A 26,378-nucleotide genomic window follows, 5' to 3' on the forward strand; every position below is an offset into this window, starting at 1 on the left:
AATTTAAAAATATTAGAAGTATGATTTATATGAAATATTTAGGACCTACAGAAATAAAATGAAGCAATCCTAATAAGAGCACATTTGTTTAGAAAATGGAGAGGTGTGCCTTCATTCTTCACTGACTGGAGAATGATGACTCCAGAACTCAAACCCCAGCTCTAAGACCTTGGGCAAGCCTCTTGACTTCTCTGGGCCTGAGTTTCCTTGTGTAAAGTAGGAACAGTAATGGTGAGAAGAAAAGTAATGCATGCAGAGTGCTCTGAAAAGTGGTCGGCATGTAGAAGTAATCAAACAGCAAGCAAATGTGGAGAGCAGGAGTGACCAGTGTCTGGAAGGAGAGGTTCGTGGTGCTGTGAGAGCTGACAGTTGAAGGGTTTGCTTTTTAATTCTCATGTTCTCATGTTCCCCTTGGGGATGGTGTGTGTGTTCACCGCAGAGAACTATGTGTAGTGGTTGCCTGACTGCCCCCACGTGCCAGAAATGCATACACTGTTTATTTCTGAACACTCCCAAAAAGGGATGAGAGTCAATAAAGAGCCAAGAAGACATGAAAATCAAAAACAGAAAGGTGAGGTTTTTGGGAACCAGTGTGGCTAGAGGCAGGAAGCCTAGTGGCTGGCATATGGGTGTGGGAATCCTGGAGTCGGATCCCGGGTTCACATCTGGGGCGTAACTGCTTGCCAGCTCTTTGATTTCACACAAATAACTTGAATTGTTTCATTTGCAAAATGAGGGTCAGAACAATACTTACATCACAGAGGATGGGGACTAAACGAAATGCTTTCTGTAAAGTACTTACTACAGGGCCTGGCACATAGGAAGTGCTAAATAAATATTAGTTATTCTCATAATCACTGTCACTGATTTTGTATGTAACACAACTTCATTGCAAACATTGTTATCTGGGAAAAATATCTACGTAACAAAGATCTTTTTTCTGATTTTAGAATTTATTGTAGAAATTTGGGAAGGTTTAGAAAAGTATAAGGAAGGAAAATAAGTCACCGCAATTTTTAAAAAATATATTTTTCCCATCCCTCCCTCACTCCTTGTTGCTGTAATCTTCCAACCCATTGCTAACAACTGTTACCATTTTGGTGCATATCTTTCCAATATTTTTATGCATAATTTTGAATCATCTATATATACATATTTGTACATACATATTTTCCATTTCTTCTATTTTTAAATATTCTATACCATGTGATTCTGTGTGCGGGGTATCACACTTGGTGCCAGGAAAACTGATAGAAGATTTATCAGACAAAATCCTGCTTTGTCTTTTGCCTTTTTAATATTTCTGTTATCAGTCCTACATAGATTACAGGTATGACCTTGAAGTGGATGGGAAAGAAGACAATGAAAGTTAGAATTGTATAGTTGTGTCCCATGTTAACACAGAGATCCCCAGCTGTGGCCGTGAGATACAAAGTATGAATGGAAGATGGACTCTAGTACAAAGTCAAAGGAACACCACCCATTTGACAGATAAGAAAAACGAGGTACAGAATGGTTGAATGACTTGCCAACAGTCACACAACCACTAACAAGTGAGGGCAGGACTCAAATCCAGGCTGTCAGACCTAAGGCCCCTACTGTTTTCTGACCTGACTACTACCTTGGTTTCTTAAGAATTGTGCTGTAAAGTACACAAGTTAAATTGTGTCAGGATGACTTCTTTAGAACATTTTCTAAAATTGCCACAAACTTCCACTGGCAAGTTAAAATGTGGTCTTCAAAGTGATTTTTAAGTACATTTGATGAGGTTGCCCCTGAAAGCAGAGTAGAGATTTAAATGTGGAGCATTATCACTGATTTAGAGATCCTGAGCCTTGTGAGTTGAAGCTGTGCCCTTCATCAGGAGGCTTGCTGCCTAGTCTTTAGGCTGAAATGCTTAAGGAGAAATGATCTCTTTTTTGGGGGCTGCTTCTGAAAGAGCGAAGTGGTAAATGGAATTTGTAAGTGGAAGTGAAAAAACAACCTGATTTCCAGCAAACTTCACTTGATTAATAAAAAATATAATGTGCTTTTCTTCTACTTTTTTCTTTGGCTAGTCTACAGCATTTTATTAAGTCCGAAAATGGCTTGAGGAGTCATTATTTTTTAGTCTTTGTTGACACTGGATCAACACACTTTTAAGAATCAAACTTTTTAGTTATTTTAGTAAACGTCAATGTGATCTTGACTGTAATAAAGAGTAGGGAGTTGCAAAGTAGTGCTTCCCTTTAAAGGCAGTAAAAATGAATCATTTGCTGCTTCGTGTCAGCTTCCTAAGCATGTATAATGACACCGTGGTTTTGCTTTTCAGAATGACTGTATTTTGCTGTAGAATAAAACAAGCAACTTTGTTTTCCAAGTATATAGATATTTGGGTGATCACTTAGTTCAGAGTTAAATAATACATGGAAGGTGAAAATATTCTCAAAGAACAGCAGGGTTAAGCTTTTGTGATTAGTCATAGAAAATCTGTAGGTTGCTCTTACCCAGAAATGCCTTTGGGGTTCCATCCCTCCAGATTAGGAAGCCTATACTATCAAGCGGTGTTGATGCTGTTCAGGGAGCAGATGGACTACAGCAGAGTCAGGGAAATTCAGAGACGGGCATGTGTTGAGGGAAAGGTAGAGAAAATATGGGTGCAATTATGCCTTGCAGTGTAGGTCAAAAACCTTGGAAAGGCGGGTGCCACACTGCAGTCCTCTTATAGCTCTGGCATGCTGAGAAAGAGAGAACTGGTCTCAGTGAGCTCAGAATCTAAAGACAAGGCTGGGCTCTTGTAGGAAATACGCAGGGGGAGGGGATGAGTAGGTTAACAAATGTAGAAGAGCTACCCTCTGGGGAGCGTGCCCTGGGTTGTTGTCAAACGCTTTCTGTGGTTTTATCTTGTGGTTCTCACGTTTCTCTGAGCACCAACACAAGATTGGATTTTGATGCTTCTGGAAAGCAGCTTTCATAAAGTTTCCCAGAGCTCAGAGCTATTCAGGAATGTTGACGGGGCAGCGCCTTGCGTGTTGGGGGTGAGTGGGTTAAAACCGGGCCTGAGTTTCTTCTCTTGATCTCTCTACTGACCCCTAAAGCTCAGGGGGGGTACAGGGTGCTAGGCGGCTGGGTTTGGTGATACAGATCATGATGAGGCAGCACAGACTACTAAAGCCTGATGTTTCTTTGCTTTTAATTGGATTTTTATAGATCCTGGGTGGTGACACAGCAGTTATCTCATGGGAAAAGTGGATGAATAATTGGTAAATAGAGTTGGTTTGGGAGATATAGTCATATAGAGGGAGAATAAGAAAAATACAGTTTCAGTTGTGAGGCTCAGCTGTGGACTGCTGATGGTCAATAAATATCTGCTGGATGAATGAAGAAAAGAATGAGTGAATGTCAGAATGCTGTTAGCAGAAGACAAGCATAGACTCCAGGATCTGTGGATGTTAGGAGTACTTTCTGAGCAAAAAATTTAAATTTGTAAATGTATTTAAGAGTAAGTAGGATCAGAAATAGCAATGGGCTGTGCAAGTGGAAACTGCAATGTTATTTTCAGCCACTTTTCTGTTGTTAGACACCTTAGGAGGAGCGTATACTTGTAATAATTAGAATTCAGGCAGAAGGGTAATTCCATTGACTTAGGACTGCGTGGTTAAACACACATGCCTTGAACAGTGTGGCGATCTTTTTTGAGGGGCTTAAGGGTTGGGTGGTGAACACATTGGGCACAGCCCTGAGCTACCAGAGCTGCCACCTGAGGGAGATATTGCAGGTAAACATTTATAAAATCTCAGCACTTGTGAGGAGTGCTACTGTAAAGTGCAAAGTGCAATGAGGAATTTTTTTGCAGGGGAAATGAACATGGTGGTGGTAGTGATGAAGAGGTGGTTCTGGAAGCCTTCAAGAGGTGACGTTTACTGTTTTTTTTGTGTGTGTTGTTGTTGTTTTAAGATGGAGTGTTGCTCAGTTGCCCAGGCTGGCGTGCAGTAGTGTGATCTCAGCTCACTGCAGCCTCCGCCTCCCAAGTTCAAGTGATTCTCTTACCTCAGCCTCCAGAGTAGCTGAAATTACAAGTGCGCAGCACCACGCCTGGCTAATTTTTGTATTTTTATTAGAGATGGGGTTTCACCATGTTGGCCAGGCTGGTCTTGAACTCCTGACCTCAGGTGATCCGCCTGCCTCGGCCTCCCAGGGTGCTGAGATTACAGGTGTGAGCCACTGCGCCTGGCCAAGGAGGTCACATTTAAGTTGCATTCTGAAAGATAAGCCCAAGTAAGGCAGGCGTGTGTGTAGGTATGGGCAGCAAGGGTGGGACAGTGAGTAGAATAGCGTGGACTAGAGAAGGAACATCGTATGTAAACAGCCTGAGATGAACAGCAGCTGGGAGATTTCAAGGAGTGAAAAGGTGGCCAGTGTGTCTGGAAATTGTGTGAGAGCAGGAGTGGCATGAGGCAGTGGTGGCAGGGGCTGAGCTCATAACAGTCTTATGTGTAACATAAATAAATCTGGACTTTTCCCCAAGAGCAGTGGAAACCAGCAGAGGTTGAAAGTTGGGACATGGTGTGATCCTATATCCGTTTCATGTGCTGGAGGGGCCAAGAGTAGATTGGGGGGCCCAGGGAAGAAGCTGTTGCCCAGGCTGTAGTGCAGTGGCACAGTCATAACTCACTGAAGCCTTGATCACCTGGGCTCAAGTGATCCTTCTGCCTCATCATCCCGAGTAGCTGAGACCACAGGCATGTGCCACTACGCCCAGCTAATTTTTATATTTTTTGTAGAGACGGGGTTTTGTATTTTGTATTTTCTGTAGAGACGGGGTCCAGGAAAGATAAGATGTTGTTTCGACTATAGGCATGGTGGTAGAGTTGGGCAGAAAGTTATGAATGAGAACTATGTGTTAGAGACAGAACTGAGAAAATTTAGTGATTTGATGTGTATGTGTAGAGGGGGAGGGTCATGGTGATGGAGAGGGGTGGGGTCAGGCATAATCAAGTTCTGGACATTAAAACTTAGTGGATGACTGGGTGTGATGGCATGTATCTATAGTTCTAGGTACTCAGGAGGCTGAGGCAATGGGGATCGCTTGAGGCCAGGAGTTGAAGGCTGCAGAGAACTGTGATTACAACTGTGAATAGCCACTGCACCCCAGCCTGAGCAACATAGCAAAACCTCATTTCTGAAAAGAACCGAAAAACAAAGGACAAATAAACATTTGATGAGGTAGCCATTCACAGCGTTGGAGGACACTGGAGAAGAGGGGAAGATGATGAATTTCAGGTGTGGGTATGCTGAGTTTGAGGTCCCTGTGAGAAGACACATGAGTAGAGATGCAGTATATGATAAGGGCAGCTGTAATCAGTGGAGGAAAGACAAATTGATTCAATAAATGGTGCTAGGACAGGTGGCTAACCATTTGGAACAAACAAAGTTCAATTCTGACTTCATGTCATATACCTGAATAAATTCCAAATGAATCAAGCATTTAAATGTGAAACATAAACCCATAAACATAAAACCATAAAGGTGCCAGAATAAAATATGGGAAACTTAAAGAATGTTGAGCTTTGGACAGTTTTTCTAAACATGGTGCCGTAGGGTGAAACTATAAAAGAAAAGTTGAATTGCTTGATGACATGAGAAAAAATTAAACCAACCTCCTGTATATAAAAAAAGTTGCCATATTTAAAGTTGAAAGGATAAGCTGGAAAAATGTTTGCAACATGTGACAAAAGAATTAATATTAACATATGAAGAACTTTTATAAATAAATAAGAAAAGTGAATACTTAAGGGGGAAAATTGGTCAGAAGACATATAAAGAGGTAATTTACAAAAACAATACAAATGATGAATAAATACATTAACAATGTTCAACCTCTTTATTTTATTTATGTACTTATTTTTGTTGAGACAGGGTCTCACTCTGTTGCCCAGGTTGTAGTGCAGTGGCACAGTCATAGCTCACTGAAGCCTTGATCTCCTGGGCTCAAGAGATCCTTTTGCCTCATCGTCCTGAGTAGCTGGGACCACAGGCGTGTGCCACCACGCCCAGCTAATTTTTGTATTTTTTGTAGAGACGGAGTTTTGCCATGTTGCCCAGGCTGGTCTTGAACTCCTGTGCTCAAGTGGTCTGCCTGCCTTTGCCCCACAAAATGCTGGGATTATAGACAGGAGGCACCGTGCCGGGCCTCAACCTCTTTAATATCAGAGAAATGCAAGCTAAAAAATGAGGCACTTCTCTGTCAATGAAATTGGCATATTTTGTTTTTGTTTTGTTTTTTAAATACTATGAAGAAGTATCAGCAGGGGTATGGAAGAGGCATTGACATATTGTGGTAGGAGTAAAAATTAGTATGTAGTTTAGTAGTTTCAAAAGATAAAATGTCATATTTCTAACATTGACATAATAAGTAATTCAACCTTCAGGATTTTTTTTCCTAGGAAAAATATTGGAAAGATTTAACTAGAAGGAGAATTCAATACTAAAATATTGCAACCTTACAATTATTAATAGTGTGGCTTTTTGGTCTGGAGTCTGATTTTTGTTTGAGATAGTAGCTGGAAACTTAAGCTGCTATAGGTACTTGCTCTCACTTTCCCTACCCTCTTCTCCTTTATGTTGTCAACTTTCCCTTTCTTCAGCTGGGAGTCTGAGGGTTTAATGGGTGCACAACATGTATAAATTGGTTTGTCTTCAGACACCCACTTGTAGATCATTTATGAATAATCTGCATGTCTCTCTATGAATGAGTGACACCCTTTCATTAAAGAAATGATCTAAAGAAATGATCACCTAAAGAAATGATCACCACTGCAGAGAATGCTCTGAAGAGCTGAGCAGTGTACATTGGTGTCACCAGGTTGGAGTTCAGTGGACCGAGGCTGGACCTTTCTCCCAGAGTGTTCCCAGCAAGCCTGTTCCATGCTCCTGGGCACCTGGTGCTTTCTTTTTCAGAGCTCTCCTTGCACCCTCTCCTAATGGTTTGGTTTGAGTGTTTCCTCAGCTGGACTCTGTGCTAGGCCTGGCAGATTCCTCCTTTGTCTTGAGAGCCCGACTGAGTGCCTGACACACATGAGGCATCCAGCCTATGTTTATTGAACAAGAGTGTAAGGAGCAGTTTTGGGATCGTGCTTTTAAAAGAAAAATGGCCAAACTAGTGTGTTTCCAGAGGAGGCTGGTCAGGAGTAGTTAGTGGGGAAAAAATTTCATGTGAGGAATTTGAGGATACTGGGCATGGATAGTATGGAGAAGTAAAGCTATCAGGTAATATACTAGCTTTTTTCGAATATTTAAAAGTGGCTAATGACTTAAGTGCCACTGTAGATGACAAGCATAAGGGGGAGGGGAGAAGAGACAGAGGGGATGGTGAGATGTATATTTGGGGAAATAATAGCTTACAACTCAGGGTAAGGCAGAACTTTAAGACAGAGCTGTCCACAATTGGGAGGACTTACCTTGTGATGTGGCCTGAGCTGCTATTCTCCAGATGAGGTTGGATGACCACTGTCATGATAACTGAGGAGGGGTCTTTTTTACAGATGGTGCGATGTTTAGAAATGGGAGGTCTTTCTAGTTCTAAGGGTTTCATGATTTTGTTTATTTATTTATTTTTGAGACAGAGTCTTGCTCTGTCACCCAGGCTAGAGTACAGTGGCACGATCTCGGCTTACTGCAACCTCCACCTCCCAGGTTCAAGCAATTCTCCTGCCTCAGCCTCCCGAGTAGCTGGGATTACAGGTGCCCACCACCATGCCTGGCTGATTTTTGTATTTTTAGTAGAGACAGGGTTTTACCATCTTGGCCAGGCTCGTCTCGAACTCCTGACCTCGTGATCCACCTGCCTCAGCCTCCCAAAGTGTTGGGATTATAGACGTGAGCCACCGTGATTGATTTCATTATTTTATGTTCACTCTCTGGGGAGAAGAGTAGAGTCATTTTGTATGTCATAAAACAAGGCAGAGGCCAAAGTAGAGATTGGTTATCTCGAATTCTGTTTGCTCTGTTGGGTGGTGATTTATGTTTAGGCTGCTACTCACACCTGCTGAAGTCTCAGTGCTTTAAAGGATCCGTGTTTATGGCACTACTCTACATCCCTTGTTGTTAAATCTATGCTTTGAACAATGAATCTTCCACTTCATTTAAAGTTTTTTCTCTTTTTACTTGGACAGTAGCAAAATTGTTTTTAAGAAAGCTTGGGGATAGGCTGTTTTAATATCTGCTCTTCCTACTCTAATTAGATCATGCAACAGCACCTCATAGAGATGCCCACATCATCTCCACATTAGGCCTTCAAGTCTTGGCTAGAAGCTGCTTGCTTACAACGCAGCGGCCACACACTCTTACCTCCTATGGAAGTGAAGGGAAAAAGCCTTCAGAACCAGGCAGTGGAAAAGGATGAATATCTACACACACGTTAGCACATTTACCATATGCTGAGTAACTGGGAACAGAGATCAAAGAAGAAAAATGAAGACATGGAAGTAATTATGCCTGTCAATCTAGCTAGAAAGATAAAATACACAGATAAAAGAAAAAAAAACCATAGACATTAAAAGAAATGATCTCGAACCTCAAAACAGTGTTTCCTATTGCAGATTCTAAGCATTCTCTAAACTCCAGGGGACTGTCTTGAACAGTGGCTTTCAGCCCTGACTGCTCATTTAGAATCACCCAGGGAGGTGTGGAGCGGGAGGGTGGTGCTTTTAAAACATAGCTATGCGGGTACCACGCCAGAAGAGATAATTCAGCCTCTGGGAAAGAGGTCTGGGGAAAGGTAGTTTAAAACTCACCAGGTAATTCAAATGTGTCTGTAACCCAATATAGGACAGGGATAGAGGAGGGAAGGGCCATGTGAGGTCCATGTGCCTTGGTTTCGGCAGGCACCAAATGGGAGAACATTGTAGTCTTTTACAGAGGAGGTGATAAAATCTAGAACAAATCAGGCCTACTTCACAGTTTTGCCAGAAAGGTTACCTTTGCTCGGTCTGTCTGCATGGTACATAGCCCAGCTCTTCTTTCCATGTCAAAAACCAGTTGCCTAGACAGTAGACTTTTTTGGTGTGGGTAAATTTTAGATGCTATTTTTAGTAGCACCTTGAAGATAACTCTGGTCTTACAACAGCCCCGAGAGTGAGTTAATGTACAGATGAGAGGGCCAGATGGGGTTCAGAAGGGCTAGGGAATGGGTCTGAGGCCACTCAGCAAATGACAGTGCTTTTCTTCTGTTCCAGTAGAACTACTGTGTGTTTACCTTGGTGGTTTGTTAAAGTCACATGCCAGAAGAATAATAATTTGACCTGAAAACTATAAATTCTAACTTTGCCTGTATTGATTGCATTCTGGTGAGTGCCTCACCCTCTTACAAGTGCATACCGGAGTCCTGTGCTCATCTATTGAAGTGGAAGTGATTTACTCTGACAGGTCTTTACTTATTATTCGATAACTCTAAGGTGCTCACTGCTCTTTAATGGAAGGGACCATTAGATCATACACTCAGAAAGCATTAACTCTTCTTTTCACTCAGCCTCTCCATTCCAGACTTCCAGAGGGCCGAGGGCCCGGTATCTTTCAATAGCCAGGGACTGTGGGACCAGGCCCCATCCATGTTGGCAATTCTTATGGGGACCAGGCATTGGAGGTCCTGAATTGTGGTTTATTTGTTTTCCATTTTCCTTGTTGCTATCTGAATTGGTAGAACTATGTTGATTATGCATGAAAACGAAAGAATTAGTTTTAGCAGAATAAAATTAAATGCTAATAAATACCGAGTTCTTAGAAAACCTTATGGCTTATTCAGCAATACAGATGGGTTGGTACAATTCTGACAGTCTCTATCTGGTCTCTATCCTGGGTCTTTATCTGGGTATATTTTAGCTTTTTCTTCCCCTGAGAAAAGCAACTTTGACTTTGTGCTTAAATTTCAGGGTTCCAATTACTGAATGATTATAATAAGAGAAAAAAAAAAAAACCCTCACAAGATAGCATCATGTAGACAATAGTCTTTAAAAAACCTTTATGAGTACATATCCCTTAGGTGTGTTTATATGTTAGAGATGAATATAGAATGGGAAGTCTCAGCATCTCCCTTTCATCCCCTAAGTTGCCAGCTGTGGAAGTTCTCCCAGTGTGTATTCGGCTGGGCTGATTTGCCTGGATACAATTCAGGAGGAATTATAGATAAGTGATGACCTGGTATATTGTAATACATTGTCAATTGTTTGGTGCTTGGTCAACCTAACAAATTATTTCTATTTATTTAAATGATTCAACTTGTATAATAAACCAAAATTTAAAAAATTGGAAAAAAAGTAGATATATTTCATTATTCTGTCACCTAACTCAGTAACTATTTCCTATTTCTGTATACTTTCCACATACATATTTTAATGAAATTTAACTTTTGATGTACACATCTCTTTGTATCCTGTTTATTTTTTAAAAGCAAACACTAAACATTTTTCTCTATATTGACATATTTTAAAAGTTTATCTCTTTTAATAGCTGCATAGTGTTTAATTGTGTTGGAAAGTACCTGTATTGATTCCTTTAACATTAGTCCAGTTTTTTTTTTTTTTGGTATTATAGATGACTCTTCCAGGTCTGGATGCATTACTTCTGAGGAATAATTTCCCCGAGATAAGTTCATAGGAGTGAAATTACTGGGTGAAGGATTATGCACATTGTTAGGTCTGTTCCTAGGCATCACCATGGTGCTTTCCAAAAGATGCACAAATTTACAAAGTGACCAGTAAAAGATTGAGGCTTCAATGTCACTGAAGTCTTACCAGTATCGGATCTTACTACTCAAAAATGGTTACCACTTTATTCATTGTAAACTGATATCTTAAGGTTGCTGTATTTTCTGATTCTTCTGATTCTTTAATCGCTTGTAAGAATAAATATTTTTCTTTTTTGGATTTTTCTGTCTCTTTTTTTTGAGATGAAGTGTTTTTTTTTTGTTTGTTTTTTGTTTTTTTTGCTCTGTTGCCCAGGCTGGAGTGCGTGGCCTGATCTCGGCTCACTGCAACCTTCGCCTCCTGGGTTCAAGCAATTCTCCTGCTTCAGCCTCCCAAGTAGCTGGGATTACAGGTGCCCGCCACCATGCCCGGGTAATTTTTGTATTTTTAGTAGAGACGAGGTTTCACCATGTTGGCCAGGCTGGTCCCAAACTCCTGATCTCAGGTGATCCACCTGCCTCATCCTCCCAAAGTGCTGGGATTACAGGTGTGAGCCACTGCGACTGGCCTGGATTTTTCTAATTATGTATTGTCTGTGATTTGTCCCAATCCTTTATCCATTTTTCCAGTGAATGTTGAGGTTTTTTTTTTTTTTTTTTTAATGTCATTTGATCTATTTTATTTCACAGTGTTGTCTCTGATGTTTGAGGGAAATATTTCCTGAGAGTCACATGGAATCGTAAAAGTTTATGTGGAGGGACACTGACTTAGGCTCATCCTCTTTGCGGCAGTCCCCATCCACTGTAGGCATCACGGTGCTTGTGTGAACCTTTTGTCCAGCACCTCACAGCAGTGAGCCTCAGCCCTGCGGTTACTTCACTCTTTCCATTAAGCCGCCCTCTCCCATAGGCCAGCTCGAGACTTAGGTGGTTCATGGGGCTCTCTGACCCCTGACCTTGCCCTCACAGCCTGCAAATGCACTCCTGCTTAGCCTGCAACACCCCACGCTTGATCTCTGCCTGCCTCTAGACCTCCCCACTGCCATCACAGTGGATTAGCCCCTTCCCATATTGACTTCCCTTCCACTCAGTCAAGCCTGAGCTCCGTCATGGAAGCCACTCTCTCCGTAGTATTCCCCGTCGGTGCCCCAGCCTCTCACTCACCTCAACCATCTGGGAGTCAGCCCCATCGCCTCATTGTTCTCTCCATTCAGGCCTTTGAGTACAAAGTATCTTCCCTGTCTTTAACTCTTATCTCTTTAAGTCTCCTATCTTTAAAGACACCACCCACTTCTGTCCTGTCTCCTGCTTTCCCTTCACACAAAAGCGTTTTTAAAATGTAGCCAATGCTCTTCCCTTACCTCCCATTTTACTCTAAGAGCCACTGCATCCTGACTCCCAGATCTGCTACTAGTTGCTCTTGAAAGGCTACCATTCAAAAGCTTTCCTATTCTGTTTTGGCCTTTTGGAAGTAGGAAGCTTCTACTGGAGAGAGAGGAACCTAGGAGCCTTTCTTCTCTGCTGTAATGCTAATGGAAATGAGACTTCTTGGGTGTATTAAACTACAAAGACAGGCTTTCTTCTCTGGAGGCTTTATCCCACCTTTTCAGCTCCGGAGATTCCCAGCTCCCTCTTGATGAGACATTAGTGTCTTGTGGTTTCAGGTGATCCCCAGTTATTGGATGTAGCAACTGCTAACACATGCAGGCACTTAACTCCATGCCAGCACTATTCTGAGAGCTTTTCAGGTATTAACTTATTTCATGCTCACAACGATCCTATCCATGAGGAAATTTAGGCACAAACAGGTAACTTGCCCAGGGACACCCAGCTTGTAAATGGTAGAGCTTAAATTTCAACCTAGTCTAGGAGAAGCCAGAAGTCGTTGCTGAACACCTTTTAGCCCTTACCTTACGTATTGGATTTCTCTGATCCTTCATCCCTGCTTTTCCTTAAATGTATCAGTGATTCCCAGGATTCCAGCCCCCACCCTGTTCATCTCACATTGCATACTCCCACATATTTATCTCCGCACACTCCCACATATAATAACTCTCCTGAATCCCAGCTGTTTTCTAGATCTTCACTTAGATGTCCCAGAGCCTGCAGAAATTCAGCACATCCTACAACAGAACTCTTCATCTTCCCACCAACCCAGCATTCCCTGTGACCTCTCTCCATGAATGGTAGCACCGTCCATCCAGTTGCTCCAGCTGGATGCCAGTAGTCATTCCCGAGGGCTCCTTCTGCATCATTTCCACTGGGCTTTCAAAGCCCTGTACTGCCTGACCTCTCCAGTCTCATTCTGTAGCCCCCGGCCCTTGCCTGCTGTGTCTTAACCACACTGTTCTCTCTGCCTCACAGACATTCCAAGCTTATTCTGACTTTCAGGCCTGTGTCTTAACTCTTTCCCTGCCTGGAATTCTCTTCTTCCAGATCTTTGCCTGCTCGATCCTGCTTGACATTCATGTCTCTGTGTAAACAGCACTTCCACAGAGAGGCCTTCCCTGACCACCCACTCTGATGTAGCTGCCAGCCACCCTCTATCGCATCGCCTTGCTTTAATTCTCTGCATAGCACTGATCATTGGCTGCTTTTTAAAAATTGATTGATTGATTTGCTTATTGTCTCTTCATGTGATGTAAACTCCGTGAGAGCAGTGACCTTGTTCCATTTGTCACTGTATCCCACTCACCCAGAGCCATGTCTTGCAAATAGTCAAAATAATATTGATTAATATTGATAAGAACTGACATTTATGGAGTATTTACAGTGTGCTTAGGCAAACAGTAATGCAATATATGATATATACCCTTGTGTATAATATACCTACCCTCAAAACTATATACAATGTATATATATGTTATAATATGTATTACACATATATGTATAATATAAAACACCTACTATATATTTTTTTCATATGGTGATATAACAATACCTATATTCTGACGGGTTTAGTGAGAGTTAAATGAGGTAGAAATTGTCCTCATTAATTTTCACTAAAGGTGTATGAGGGTAGGTACTATTATTATCATTAGTATTATTATGCCTGGTTTGTAAATGAGGAAACTGAGGTACATTGTAGTGAATTAGCTTACCTGAGATCATGACTAATAAGGGGTGGGGGTCAGGCCTGGCCCTGGGAGTCTGGCTGTAGAGCCAGATGCTCAGTAAGTGCTTGCTTACCGAACAGATGGCTATAATTCATCACCGGGGTGCTCACCAGGTACCTGAATCTGCTACCTCCTTTCTACCCCACAACCATAGTAAAACACCTGATGTCTCTTGCCTGGATTTTAACCACAGTTTCTTAACTGATGTCCCAACCTCCAGTTTTGTTTTTTAACACTAAGAGTGGTTACTTTGAAATGGAGACTAGAGCTGTAGGCTCTCAGTTCCTCTTAGGCTAACATTCAAACTCTTTTTTTCCACAAGCCTAATTCTCACATCTCCAGCCTCATCTTCTACTTCTTCCCGTATGCACCTTGACTCCTGCCACACCAAATTACCCTTGTTCCCTGAAGTCCACTGTGCTGTTGTGCAACTTCATGCCTTTGCACAAGCTATTTCCCCTGCTTTGCTTCACTTCACAGTTTCTCAAGACTTATTTCCACTTACTCAGAAACTTTCTTAAGTTTCTCCCTAACCTCCCCCAACATCCCTGGGCTGTGTTGGAGGTGCTTCCCTTCTGTGCCGTTTCGCTGAGCATGTACTTCCATCGAGGGAGTGCTGTGTTATACTTGTCTGGGTTCTTCCTGTCCTCCTGCCCTCCCCCACTTTCCGATAACCTTGCCTGTGGACACTGTCGTCCTGAAGGAATTGACTGGCTTCCCTCTAGTCCTGGTCTCTAACAGAAGGCCTAGTAAACAGTAATCACTCAACTATTTGCTGAATGAATACTAACTTCCCAAGGTCAGTTGAGGCAATCCGCAGTGTTATAATACATATAAGACAGGACAATATAATATATTACAAAACATTAATAGAAAAGTTTCAGAAGCCTGTTAGAAAAAATACACTTTTGGAATGAGCTAATTCCTGAGATTAGGTGCAATTTAACTTTGAGCTTTTGGCAACCAAGGTAAAAAGGGAAACGTGGGGTTTGTGTTTATTTTCTAAGAAAAGGAAACACTCAAGTTCTTCAATGGGGACAATTTTTTTCTTGGTCCTGAATTCTAGGAGAAGATTCTTCCATGGATGTTACATAAGGGAGAGTGGGTTTCCTTGTAGACAGTTTTTTTTTTTTAAATTATTTTATTTTATTTTTTATTTTTTGAGACAGAGTTTCTCTCTTTTTGCTCAGGCTGGAGCGCAGTGGTATGATCTTGGCTCACTGCAACCTCCATGTCCTGGGTTCAAGCGATTCTCCTGCCTCAGCCTCCCAACTAGCTGGGATTACATGTGCGCCCCCACGCCCGGCTAATTTTTTTGTATTTTTAGTAGAGATGGGGTTTCATCTCTGACCCATGTGGTCAGGTGGGTCTCGAACTCCTGACTTCCGGTGATCCCTCCGCCTCAGCTCCTAAAGTGTTGGGACTACAGGCATGAGCCACCACACCTGGCTGACCGTGTTTTTTGAATATAAACATTTGTAAAAACCTTTCTTAATAAAAGCTCAGGATTGAATGTTGAAGTTCCAAAAGCATTTCTTTGAAGATCTACTTTAATATAGCTCCTATATATTTTTTTCTGATCAAATTTATTATACAGGTAGAGCTTAAAGAGCCTAGAGGTTTTGTTAACTTGCCTTACAACCATAGCACAGGCACCTCTTAGACCTTCTTTCTAATACAAGTTATTTTTTGTGGGAGAGAGGGCAAGCCATGACAAATCTTGAATGAAACTGTTTTACATTTAATATTTTGGTGACCTCCAGAGGTATAGCTCTCCCATGTTTTTGGTAAAAGAGAAGTCTTGTTGCATTAGACACTAGGTGGTCTAACCTTGGACATTCTCTTAAGGGAACATAAGGGCCTGACTTGCCATGCTGCCTGGTTAGAAGGTCATCTTGTCCTCCTGGGGCAGTGTGTTAGAGTAGTATGGGGCACGCCAGAATACCTCTTCATGAACTTTTAGCTCAAGCACCTACACATGTCCTTGGTTGAACCCCAGATTTCTAGACCCTGGAGTTCCATGCCATCAAGTATTGAAAGAGATAATTTTGGTCTAAAATATTTAAGGGAAAGGTATTAAAAATAGTTGCCATTTACTAAAAGTAAGTATATTTACTGAATACCTACAGTATACTGGGCACTGGGCTGAGTACTAGGACGTAGTCCTAGTGTTCAAGTAGAGTTCATCGCCTGGTGTGACTTCTGTCCTCACTGAATATACAGTCTAGACAAAATCACAAGAGGAAAACATTTTGATGAGACGGTCAGGGCATATAGGTACCAAATAGGTCCCAGAGGACTTAGTTCACTTGTCAGAGAGGTTATTTAGCATTGCCTATTTATACATTGGAGGACGTCTCCCAAATATCATAATTTAAAATTTAGCATAGTTAATACACTTTTTTTTCCCCATTGACCCCACTATAAGTGAACAAGATCAGGCAGTTTTGATTTTTTATGATCAAATTCTTCAAACAGAAAAGTCAAAGAGCAGTACAATGAACAACTTTATAATCACCACCTAGATTTAATAGTTAACATGTTGTTATATTTGCTTTACCTACTTTTTTTTGTACAGAAGTATTTTAAAGTAAATTACAGATATCATGACATTTAATGCCTAATCACTTTTGAATGTAGTTCTGGGAAATAAGGATGTTTTCTTCTTGTAGTAGGCAGCCCCCAAAATGGATCACAGTGACCCCTGCCTCCTGCTGTGCAGCCTCTTGTGTATTTCTCTCCCTGTGAGTGTAGGCTGGACCTAGTGATTTGCTTTTATTTTTACATTTTTATTTTTTTGAGACAGAGTATCGCTGTGTCACCCAGGCTGGAGTGCAGTGGTGTGATCTTGGCTCATTGAAACTTCTTCCTCCTGGGTTCAAGTGATTCTCCTGCCTCAGCCTCCTGAGTAGCTGGGACCCCAGGCATGCGCCACCATGCCCGGCTAATTTTTGTATTTTTAGTAGAGACAGGGTTTCACCATGTTGGCCAGGCTGGTCTCGAACTCCTGACCTCAAGTGATCCGCCTGCCTCAGCCTCCCAAAGTGCTGGGATTACAGGTGTGAGCCACTGCACCTGGCTGTGATTTGCCTTTAACAAGTAGAATGTGGCAGAAGCATCGGGATGAACCAACATTCAATAACAAAATGAATGTGGCTTCTATCTTAGGCATCCTTTCTTTTTTCCTCTTGCCCTCTCACTTGTTTGCTCTGACAGAAGTCAGCTCTGAGGTGAACTGATCTATAGAGGGGTCCATCTTTGGCCACGAACCAGTGAGGACCTGAGATGTACTAACAGCCATGTGAGTGAGTTTGGAAGGAGATCCTCCCCAAGTCAACCCTTGAGATAACTGCAAAGGGCTGGCATCTTCATTGCAGCCTGTGAGACACCTTGAGCCAGAGGCACCCAGCTAAGGCTATCTGGTTTCTTGACCACAGAAACTGCAAGATAACCCTTGTCTGTTGTTCTAAGCTGCAAAATTTGGGGGTAATTTATTATGCAGACAGCAATAACTAATATACCTACATAGCCCCAATCCTATTAATCCCAGTAGGCACTTCTTTCAGCTGCTGCTGGGCTGTGCAGAGTAAAGCCAAGCTGTCAGAAGAGGTTGTCATAGCTTATCCTGCTATGGTGGGTGGCAAGTACCCAATCTCAGTTGCCTCAAGTTATTTATTTAGATAAAAAGTTTTACATCTTGTAGAAGTAGAATCTTATCTTTCAGTCTCTCCAGGGACTATTATTATTAGCCATTCTGATTTTAGCAGGAGTATTCTCATCTTGGCTGTGAAGAAACCAGGATCTATTCCAAGATTACAGATCTTGGCGCACAAGAGGTTTCTGTTTCTGGCTTCAGTGATCTTTGAGAAAGAAGCGTGCACTGGAGAAAGTTCTGTGGCCATCCTGGTTTTTATTCACTTTCTTTCCTTCTTAAAATTTTTTGATTTTTAATTTTTGTGGGTACATAGTAGGCATATATATTTATGAGGTACATGAGGTGTTTCGGTACAAGCATGCAATGCCTGTGGCCATTCTTAACCATTGAATTGTCAGGACACAGAGACAAGCACCTTCGGTAGAGTAGTAACATGGTCTCCCACGGAGTAGAAGATAGAGATTCAGTCCTGCACTTGAAGAGAAGCATCACACAAGAGTTTTGACATGATGTCCAGCATGCTGATGAATGTATGGTTTGAGAAGGTTTAGGATTTCCATGTTTAAATATAAGATCGAATGCAATTTGGTTTCCTCCTAAGGGATTGTGTCTAGCGAGTTAATCTGAGCAAGGCTCACCACTCTGGGCATGTCCTAAACAGCGCTGGTGGTTAAAGATTTTTTACCAGTTTTTGGTGATTATGTACTTGTTTGAAAGTGGTCAAGGATCCTGGATTCCAGCTAAGGTGAAGCCTAAATCCATAAAATGAGGAAAGGTCCTTCAGGAATGTGGAGTCTGCCTGCAGAGTTGAGCTTTTCTGGCCCCGATGGCCAAACACAAAACCTCCCTCTAGAATCTACTACTATTCAGCTTTCTCAAAAGATGGGCGGGTTCCTTATAAAAGGATTTGAACTTAAATTTCAACATGACATTGTGTTCTTTCTGATGTGGTGTTTCATTAACCAGAATCTGGGGGCTACCAGATAGTCGTTATTGAATAAAGAAATAGAACAGCTTGTTCCTTTGATTGCCCAGCACAGGGCAGATGAGACAGAAATGAAATTGAGGGGAAAGCCTGTCTTGGAATGCAGTTTGAATTGAGTGATATATTTTCTTTATCCTCAGAAGATGTATTTGGGAAAGTGATACTGGGGAGAGAGACTCATATAATTTTTATAGCCCTCAGATCTCACCATGTCAGCTGAATTGTGCAGTCACTCAGAAGCAACAATATTGCAGCAGCTTCAAGAAGAGAGAGAACCAGGAAGGCTGATCATCAGTGAGTTGGTAAAACTGATATCTTTGTTGGAGATGTTAGCTGTAGATCTTTAAGGCTTCCGGGAGCTGCTTAGTGATGCTAAATTATAAGTGAGCCTGAGTAGGCATTTGCCTCATCCTGAGGAATACTTTCCTAATTTAGATATGTAAAGTCTTTCCACACTGGTGCAAATCCTTCATCTAAGTTTCCTAAAATTATAAAGTATGCCCATGGATTCTCTGAGTGTCCGGAGTTCAGAAAGTGTTCAGACACATTAATAGAGGAGAAGTACAGAGGAGTATACATAACCCATTGCTTAGAGTCAGGGATTTATGCACTTCCTGCTTTCATCCATAAGGAATTGTAAGAGCTGGGACATCAGCAAAGAGACAGGGTGATGGTGGCATTGGTGGCCAGTGAGAAAGGTGTCGAGATAGTTCATATGAGCTGAAGAGAGATACATTTTTGTGTGTTCTTTCAGGAAGTCTTATTAAAAATTACAGGAGTATCTAGTTGCTTTCTAGAATGAAATCTGAAGAGGGATTAAATTAAGGAGCTTCTTCTGGTATTTTCTCTACCCACGTTTATTTTTCCCAGAGTGTGAGCAAATTGGCGATCGTGAGCTAATCACAATCTATACAGTGATTTTAGAGTACGCTTGTATGAAAACAAGCGCTTTTTGAAGGAAGTGGCTTCTCTTATATATTATTTCTGACAAAGTGGGGTCTGATCAGTTGTATAAGGGAACAGGAAGTAGATTTTATTTTTCCTATAGCTTTGCCCTGTGGGACATTCACTTGCGGAAAAAAAGTTTTAAGTGTGTGCTCTTTGATGCTTGGATGGTAAGATTACTGTGACCTCCTATTTCCTTGGGAAAAGCACTCAAAATCTTTGTTTCTTAATTTTTATTCAATTTCCAGTTAATGAAAGGTGAGAGAGGGACAATTAGAAGTGTGAATAATGTCCACATTGATTTTACTATAATTGCCTGCTTATAAATCACATGAGTGCTCAGGTATAGGGAACCCTATGTAAAACACACAATTGTACTTTATCTCTTAGACTCATAGAGAAATGAGTCTTGGAAAATCTTTTGATTATTCTCTTTAGTTTCTCCCTTGAACTTACATTTTATAGCACAGCCAGCCTTGTCTCCTTTGTCACTTATAGAATTTGGAAATTTAGCTAAATTGTGGAAGTGGAGCTGACAGGGACCAGTGGGAAGTGGGAAAAGAATTAGGGAGGAAGGAGATGAGATTCAAATGTTCATTTCTGTAGTGTTTCTAGTGGTCTGAAATAAACTTTCTGTCTACTATCTCATAATAATATATATGAAAACAGGTGATCAGTATTTCCTTAGAAGTATGTTAGTGTAGACTAGGAATGGGTGTTGTGATAGAATAAATATGGCCATAATTTTTTTTGTGAGTTCCAGAGGAAAGAACTGAGATGCATGGTAGAAGTTCTAAGGCTATTTTGTTTCAGTATAAGGAACCATCTAACCACAGAATAGTCTGCCCTGCCCAATAAATTATGGGAGAGAAGTTTCAGCAGGGTTGGGGTTGGGATGGTGAGTATTTGGTAGGAAAGTGTGAGAAGGGATTCCTATACTTGGAGAGAGGTTGGACTGATTCTGTCCACATTACTTGTTTTGACTATTGGAGATGAGTATAAAACAATTTCTTGTGTTAGAATAGCACCTCCTAGTTTGCAAAATGCTTTCACATTATTATACTTTTTAATCACTATTACAGGTCTACATTCTGAGAAAGGACAGAGATCAAACATAATTAAGGCTATCATAACCTTAATTGATGTTTCCTATGTGATAGGTGCCAGATGGACAGAGAAGTAAAATAGAGGTTTACTTGCCCTCAGAGTGTTTAAAAATTATTAGGAGATAGGACCTACACGTAGGTAGGACTGAAAGATGGCTGTGTGATTTACCTAATGTGTGAGCTAGACCAGTGGTTCTCAAAGTGTGGTTCCTGGAGCAGCAGTACCGGCATTACTTGGGCTCTTGTTAGAAATGCAGTTCTTGGATCTCACTCTGTACCTACTGAATCAGAAACTCCTGGGATCAGGGACTTGAGTGAGTTTTTTAGAAAAATCTTTCAAGGCCTAGTGTGGTGGTGTATGCCTATAATCCCAGCACTTTGGAGGCCAGGTGGGGAGGATCACTTGCACCCAGGAGTTCAAAACCAGCCTAGGGAACATAATGAGGTCTCATCTCTACTAAAAAAGGCAGGAAAAAAAAGCCTTCCAGGTGATTATACTGCATGCTCAAGTTTAAGACCAATGATATACTCTAGTTTAGCCCAGTACTTCTTAAGCTTCACTGTGCACAAGAATCACCTGAAACAGTGCTATTCAAAGTCTGGTCCAAGAACTGCAGACTCTCCTGGTGATTTTAATGCCTCTAAAGTTTGAGAAACCCTGACCCGAAAGCTTGTTAAACACAGGTTCTGTTGTCCCATTCCCAAGAATTCTGATTCAGTTGATGGGATCTGAGAATTTCTAACTAATACTCAGATGCTGCTGGTGCTGCTAGACTACTCTCTGAGTAGCCTCACTCTAAGCAATACGTCCCTCTGGGATTTAGCAGAGGCGTGGACAATGAGAGGTTCCAGTAAACTGGGACAGTGTGGGAAGCCTTCATGCAGTGGAGGAGGTAGGACTTGGTCTGAGTCCTAAGGGAAAGGTCAGGCTTAGATAGCCAGAGTTATTTGGAGCAGGGAGGATAGGATGAGCACCTACATGTTTGGCTGAAGTAGACCATTCATAGGAGGTAGAGCTCAGCTTGTCCTGCCCAGGTCTGGAGAGCGTCGCACACTGTCAGCTCTCGTGCATCCTCCCCAAGGAGGCAGCTCAGAGCCAGGCAGCAAGCAAACAGCCCAGGATTGTGAGCACTCCTCAGTTATGCTGCGTATGCCCCCAATTCCCCAGTGGAACTTTCAGGTGCATGTGACTCTCTGCTTGTCCCCTCCTATTCTCTTGGTTCCTTTGCTCATCAAGTTCAGCTTGCTTCAGCTTTGCAGCTTGCTAGTTCCCTCAATTTGGCCTAAGTCTTCAGGCCTGGATTCTGGACATTCTTCTCAGACTCAATATTGCTTCCATTCTCCCTGGACAACTGTGTGTCTTTGTCCTCTATTGTTCTCCCTGCCCTGCTCATCCAGCCATCCGCTCAGTTACTACTCAGTGGGGGTGAAGGACCTAGTCTACATGCTCAGTCCTCTTCCACATACTCTTGTCTTTGCTGTGTCCCTTATCTCCTGGTCAACCCTCTGTGGCTGCCCATGACAGCCACAGAAGTGGAAGACAATGTGGGAAGAGCTGGTCAGGCTTGGTGGTCAGGATAAGCAGCCTTGGGTTAATCAAGGTCACTAAAGGCTTATAACCAACGATCCATGACATAGTCCAATCACAGTGAACTCAAGTCTGTGTAAGAGAGCTAATGTCCATCAGGACCCCTTAACATTCTTGTTATTCATGGTTTAGTACTTCCACTCAGTTTTTGGTCATCCTTGGGTGTCCCAATGGTTCCTTCATCTACAATATGGCCTTTCTCACAGAGAGGAGCTGCCTAAACCACCAGGAGAGGTCATATGAAATTCTACAGATATCCAGGGCCAACTGTCATTCTCCAGCCGCACAGTAGAACCAGCCACTCCCCCTGCCACTCCCTCTGTGGGCTCTCCTTCTCCAGATCCACATGGCCCCTCCCTCTTTCTGCATAGTCACTGTCCTTGTATTTCATTCCTGGTCTCTGCTGTCTGATTGCCACGTGAAGACCAAGCCATGAGGTCTGTTGGGTCACTCTGGGCACCTGAAGTCACTTTGCTACTATCAGCATGTAGACTCACCCTCATCATCAGGAGGGCTCTGCACCCTTGGGGAGGTGTTCTGGGTGCTTAGAAGCTGGCCTCAGGTGGAGCATACTTCAGAAGGTCTGATGTACCCTCGTCCCTTCACACCTGGGGCTTTGATGTTTTCAATCTTCATTTTCCCTCACCAGTGGTTCACAGGTCACATTCCGAGCTTGGAGGCTGGCAGGGGAATTACAGGTGCCCACATATCCCTCAGCTGCTTCTGTCCATCCTGTGGAAGTCACCAGATGGTTCACCTCCCAAAAATGAAGCTCACAGTGTCTCATCACCCCAGTCTCCTCCCTCAGTGCCCTTCACAAGTGTCCTGAGTGTTCTGCTTTTGTTAAAACCCCCTGGTCGTGAGACCCGGGGCCACTTTGCGAACCCCAAGAGTGCTGCAGTCTGAAGCCTTTAACTTGGCCTCTTTGTCTCTAAGCAGAGTCAAATCTAATTCGATTTCCTTAAAAAAAATTTCTTTTGCCAAGCTCCCAAAGGCCAAAGCTAGAACAATTTGAGCAACAAAATAATGAGAGTATTGGATTATAGCCTATAGAATAAAATAGATATCCATTAGTGCATACTTACATAAATAAATAATTGAATACATTAGGAAATGGGAAAGAAAGGACAGTAGAATTCTAATCAATACGAAGAATGAGAGAAATCGAAACTCACAATGAAGCAAACACCACAGTAATATTTGCTTCAGATAACATCCACCAGTGGACACTAAAATTAGCAGGCCAAAGTTTGAGGAGAAACAGGATATTTATAAAGTCTCAAAGTGTCTCTGTCCAGATTATTAGTTACAAAGGAATAAATCTTAACTTTATAGTGAAAAATCTAGCAGATGGCATCTTTACCACATGGTTAAGATTAATATCGTAGTCATAAGATATAGGACATTACATGCTCCCTGATATGATGCCCTGCAAAGGTGTATTAGTCAGGATTCTTCAGAGAAACCAATCCATTAGGATTTATTATACGAAGTTGGCTCACACAATTATGGAAGCTGACAAGTTCCAAGATCTGCAGGATGAACTGGCAAGGTGGAGACCTCGGAGGGACCAGTGTCCCAGTTTGAAGCCAAGATCGTGCCACTGCACTCCAACCTGGGCAACAGAGTGAGACTCTGTCTCAAAAAAAAAAAAAAAAAAAAATGTCTTAGGAAGTTGATAGTGTCAGATGGGATGTGGAAAGGACTGGAGAAAGGGAGGGGCTATCATGAGTGCTAATGTACGTTATGTCATTTCATCCTCACAATAGCCCAAAGAAATAGACACTCTTAGTTTCATCCCCATTTCCAGATGGGAAAACTGAGGCTGTAGAGGTTATGTGATGACCAGATTCCCACAGTGAATAACAGTGATGCCAGGATGTGAACCAGGCAGATGCATCTCCCCCAGTGCTCCTTCCATATGCAGCAGTGTCTAACAGTAGCCTGGGAGTTGACTTGGGTCAGTTTTAGTAGGTTGAGTGTGATAGTCCGGTGACAAGGCCTGGATGAAGTCAGTAGTGTGAAACATCCTTTCATGAGAGCCTGATGCCAGGGCTGAGCCTGTGACCTCATAGCTTCTCTTAATGTTTTCCGTGGAAGCTGGTCCTCAGAGGTGAGAACCTTGCCAGGACCATATAGTGTCATGGGAAATCTCACCTCCAAACCTCTTAAGGAGCTTAGGCTTCTTGTTTTTCCTGGGGAAATGTATTTAAATTAACAATGTAAGTGCTGATGTTGGCTGTGCTTGCTTTGGGTTACTTTTGAGACGATTTAAGCAAACTTCCAGGTGTTCTTAAGCATCACAGACTTGACTTAACTAGAGTTTGAGATGAGTTCCCCAGAGGTCTGGTGGTGATCAATTCTCCCTTTTTTCCATGAATGCCCTCTCTCATCTGCTTATTTTGATATGTTCCTTGTGTTGCTATCCTTTGGGTTGGTGTATCACATGATTGCTTAATTCATTTTACCTTTGTTCTATTTTTTTTTTTAAGCAAAAGGGTGTGCATGCATTTAGACTCTGCAAAGCTTTTTGGTATTCAGTATAAGAATGTGTAATAGAGTGTGCTGAATGCCATTGTGATGATGTGAGGTAGTGCGGGCCAGCCCAGTGACTTCTCTGCTTTATTTACTGCAGGTGATAAGAAGTACATCATGGGGCCCAAGCTTTCCACTCTTGACGCCACTGTCTTTGGACACTTGGCACAGGCAATGTGGACCTTACCAGGGACAAGACCTGAACGGCTGATCAAAGGCAAGCCCTACACACCTCTTCAGGTTTTGGGGCTTACTGGGGCTGGGTGGGCAGTGGGGTAGCCCAGTGGAGAATTCTAGACCAATGCTTTGGTCTTGGGTGTGCTTTATGGAGATACCAGGCTGTGGTGTACAGGGCTAGGGCTGGTTCTCTGTACTCAGGATACTTTGGGGTGGAAGAGAGTCTGGGCTTCTCACCTGTTGTCTTGCCCAGACTATGTTCTTAGTAGTGCTGACACAGATCCTGCCATGTTTGTATGCTAGCGCTTTTCTTCCATCTGCTTACATAGTGGGACTTAAGATTTGTTCCTGAAATAGGGTTTGAATTCCACCTAGTGCCCTTGGTTTGCTGGTTTTCGTTAATTTCCTTTGGGCAGTGGGGGCTCCCCACTTTCTGGTATATCCAGTGCTACAGCAACCACGGTGGGGTGACGCTGATGAACTCACTGACTGTTTCAGATGTTCTGAGTCTAAACCGTTCTTAGATGTTGCACATGTAACTGTAAGTACATAGGATTCTGTGCCATTTGCATTCAAGCCACTCTCTCCTCCTGTTCTAACAGAGTGGCTGTAGATCATACACTAAGAGTAGCAGAGTGGCCAGATGCAGTGGCTCATGCCTGTAGTCCCAGCACTTTGGGAGGCCAAAGCGGGCAGATCACAAGGTCAGGAGTTCAAGACCAGCCTGGCCAACATGGCAAAACCCCATCTCTACTAAAAATACAAAAATTAGCTGGGCATGGTGGCATGCACCGGTAATCCCGGCTACTCGGGAGGCTGAGGCAGGAGAATCGCTTGAACACAGGAGGCGGAGGTTGCAGTGAGCCAAGATCATGCCACTGCACTCCAGCCTGGGTGACAGAGTAAGACTCTGTCTTAAATTAAAAAATAAAACTAGTAGAGCTAAAAAGTTCAAGACTGTGGGAAAATGAAAATGTCAACAAATATTTTGTAAGTCTAGTGCTTTCCAAAGTATTATTATTATTATTATTTTTGAGACAGAGTCATGCTGTGTCACCCAGGCTGGAGTGCAGTGGTACAATCTTGGCTCACTGCAACCTCCGCCTCCCGAGTTCAAGAGATTCTCCTGCCTTAGCCTCCTGAGTAGCTGCGATTACAGGCGTGCACCACCATGCCCAGCTAATTTTTGTATTTTTAATAGAGATGGGGTTTTGCCATGTTGGTGAGGCTGGTCTTGAATGCCTGACCTCAAGTGATCTGCCCACCTTGGCTTCCCAAAGAGCTAGGATTACAGGCATGAGCCACCATGCCCGGTCGCCCAAAGTATTATTTATGTTAATTTTGACCAAAGAAATACAATCTTAGTACTTTTTTTGTGTGATGTGTACCTTGGATGTGAGACCTGTCAGAATTACAAGAGACATGAGAGGGGAAGCTAAGGAGCAAGGATAAGTAGAACCCGTGCTAGAGGATGAACATATATGTGTGAGTGGGTGTGGGGTTGTAGCCAAAAGTAAAATTCATGGTGGAAATGGCATACAGAAAGACAGCTCACCTTGGATTGATGTGCAAGGGACCAGATCTTGGGGGGTGTGTGTGTGTGTGTGTGTG

At 42.4% G+C, this 26,378-nt stretch overlaps 1 protein-coding gene across 4 annotated transcripts in view; it reads left to right on the plus strand.

Annotated features, from left to right (window-relative positions):
• The window catches only part of LOC105499050 (failed axon connections homolog, metaxin like GST domain containing), a 67,986-nt gene that overhangs the window by 31,289 nt on the left and 10,319 nt on the right, over positions 1-26,378 (plus strand). For all 4 annotated transcript variants that reach the window (XM_024786815.2, XM_024786814.2, XM_071096702.1 and 1 more), the window contains one exon: positions 24,691-24,807. In XM_024786815.2, coding sequence (XP_024642583.1) covers positions 24,691-24,807 — 117 coding nt within the window. The remainder of the gene's footprint in view (positions 1-24,690; positions 24,808-26,378) is intronic.

The sequence above is a fragment of the Macaca nemestrina genome, chromosome 5 (genome assembly GCF_043159975.1).
Source record: "Macaca nemestrina isolate mMacNem1 chromosome 5, mMacNem.hap1, whole genome shotgun sequence".
Lineage (NCBI taxonomy): Eukaryota > Metazoa > Chordata > Mammalia > Primates > Cercopithecidae > Macaca > Macaca nemestrina.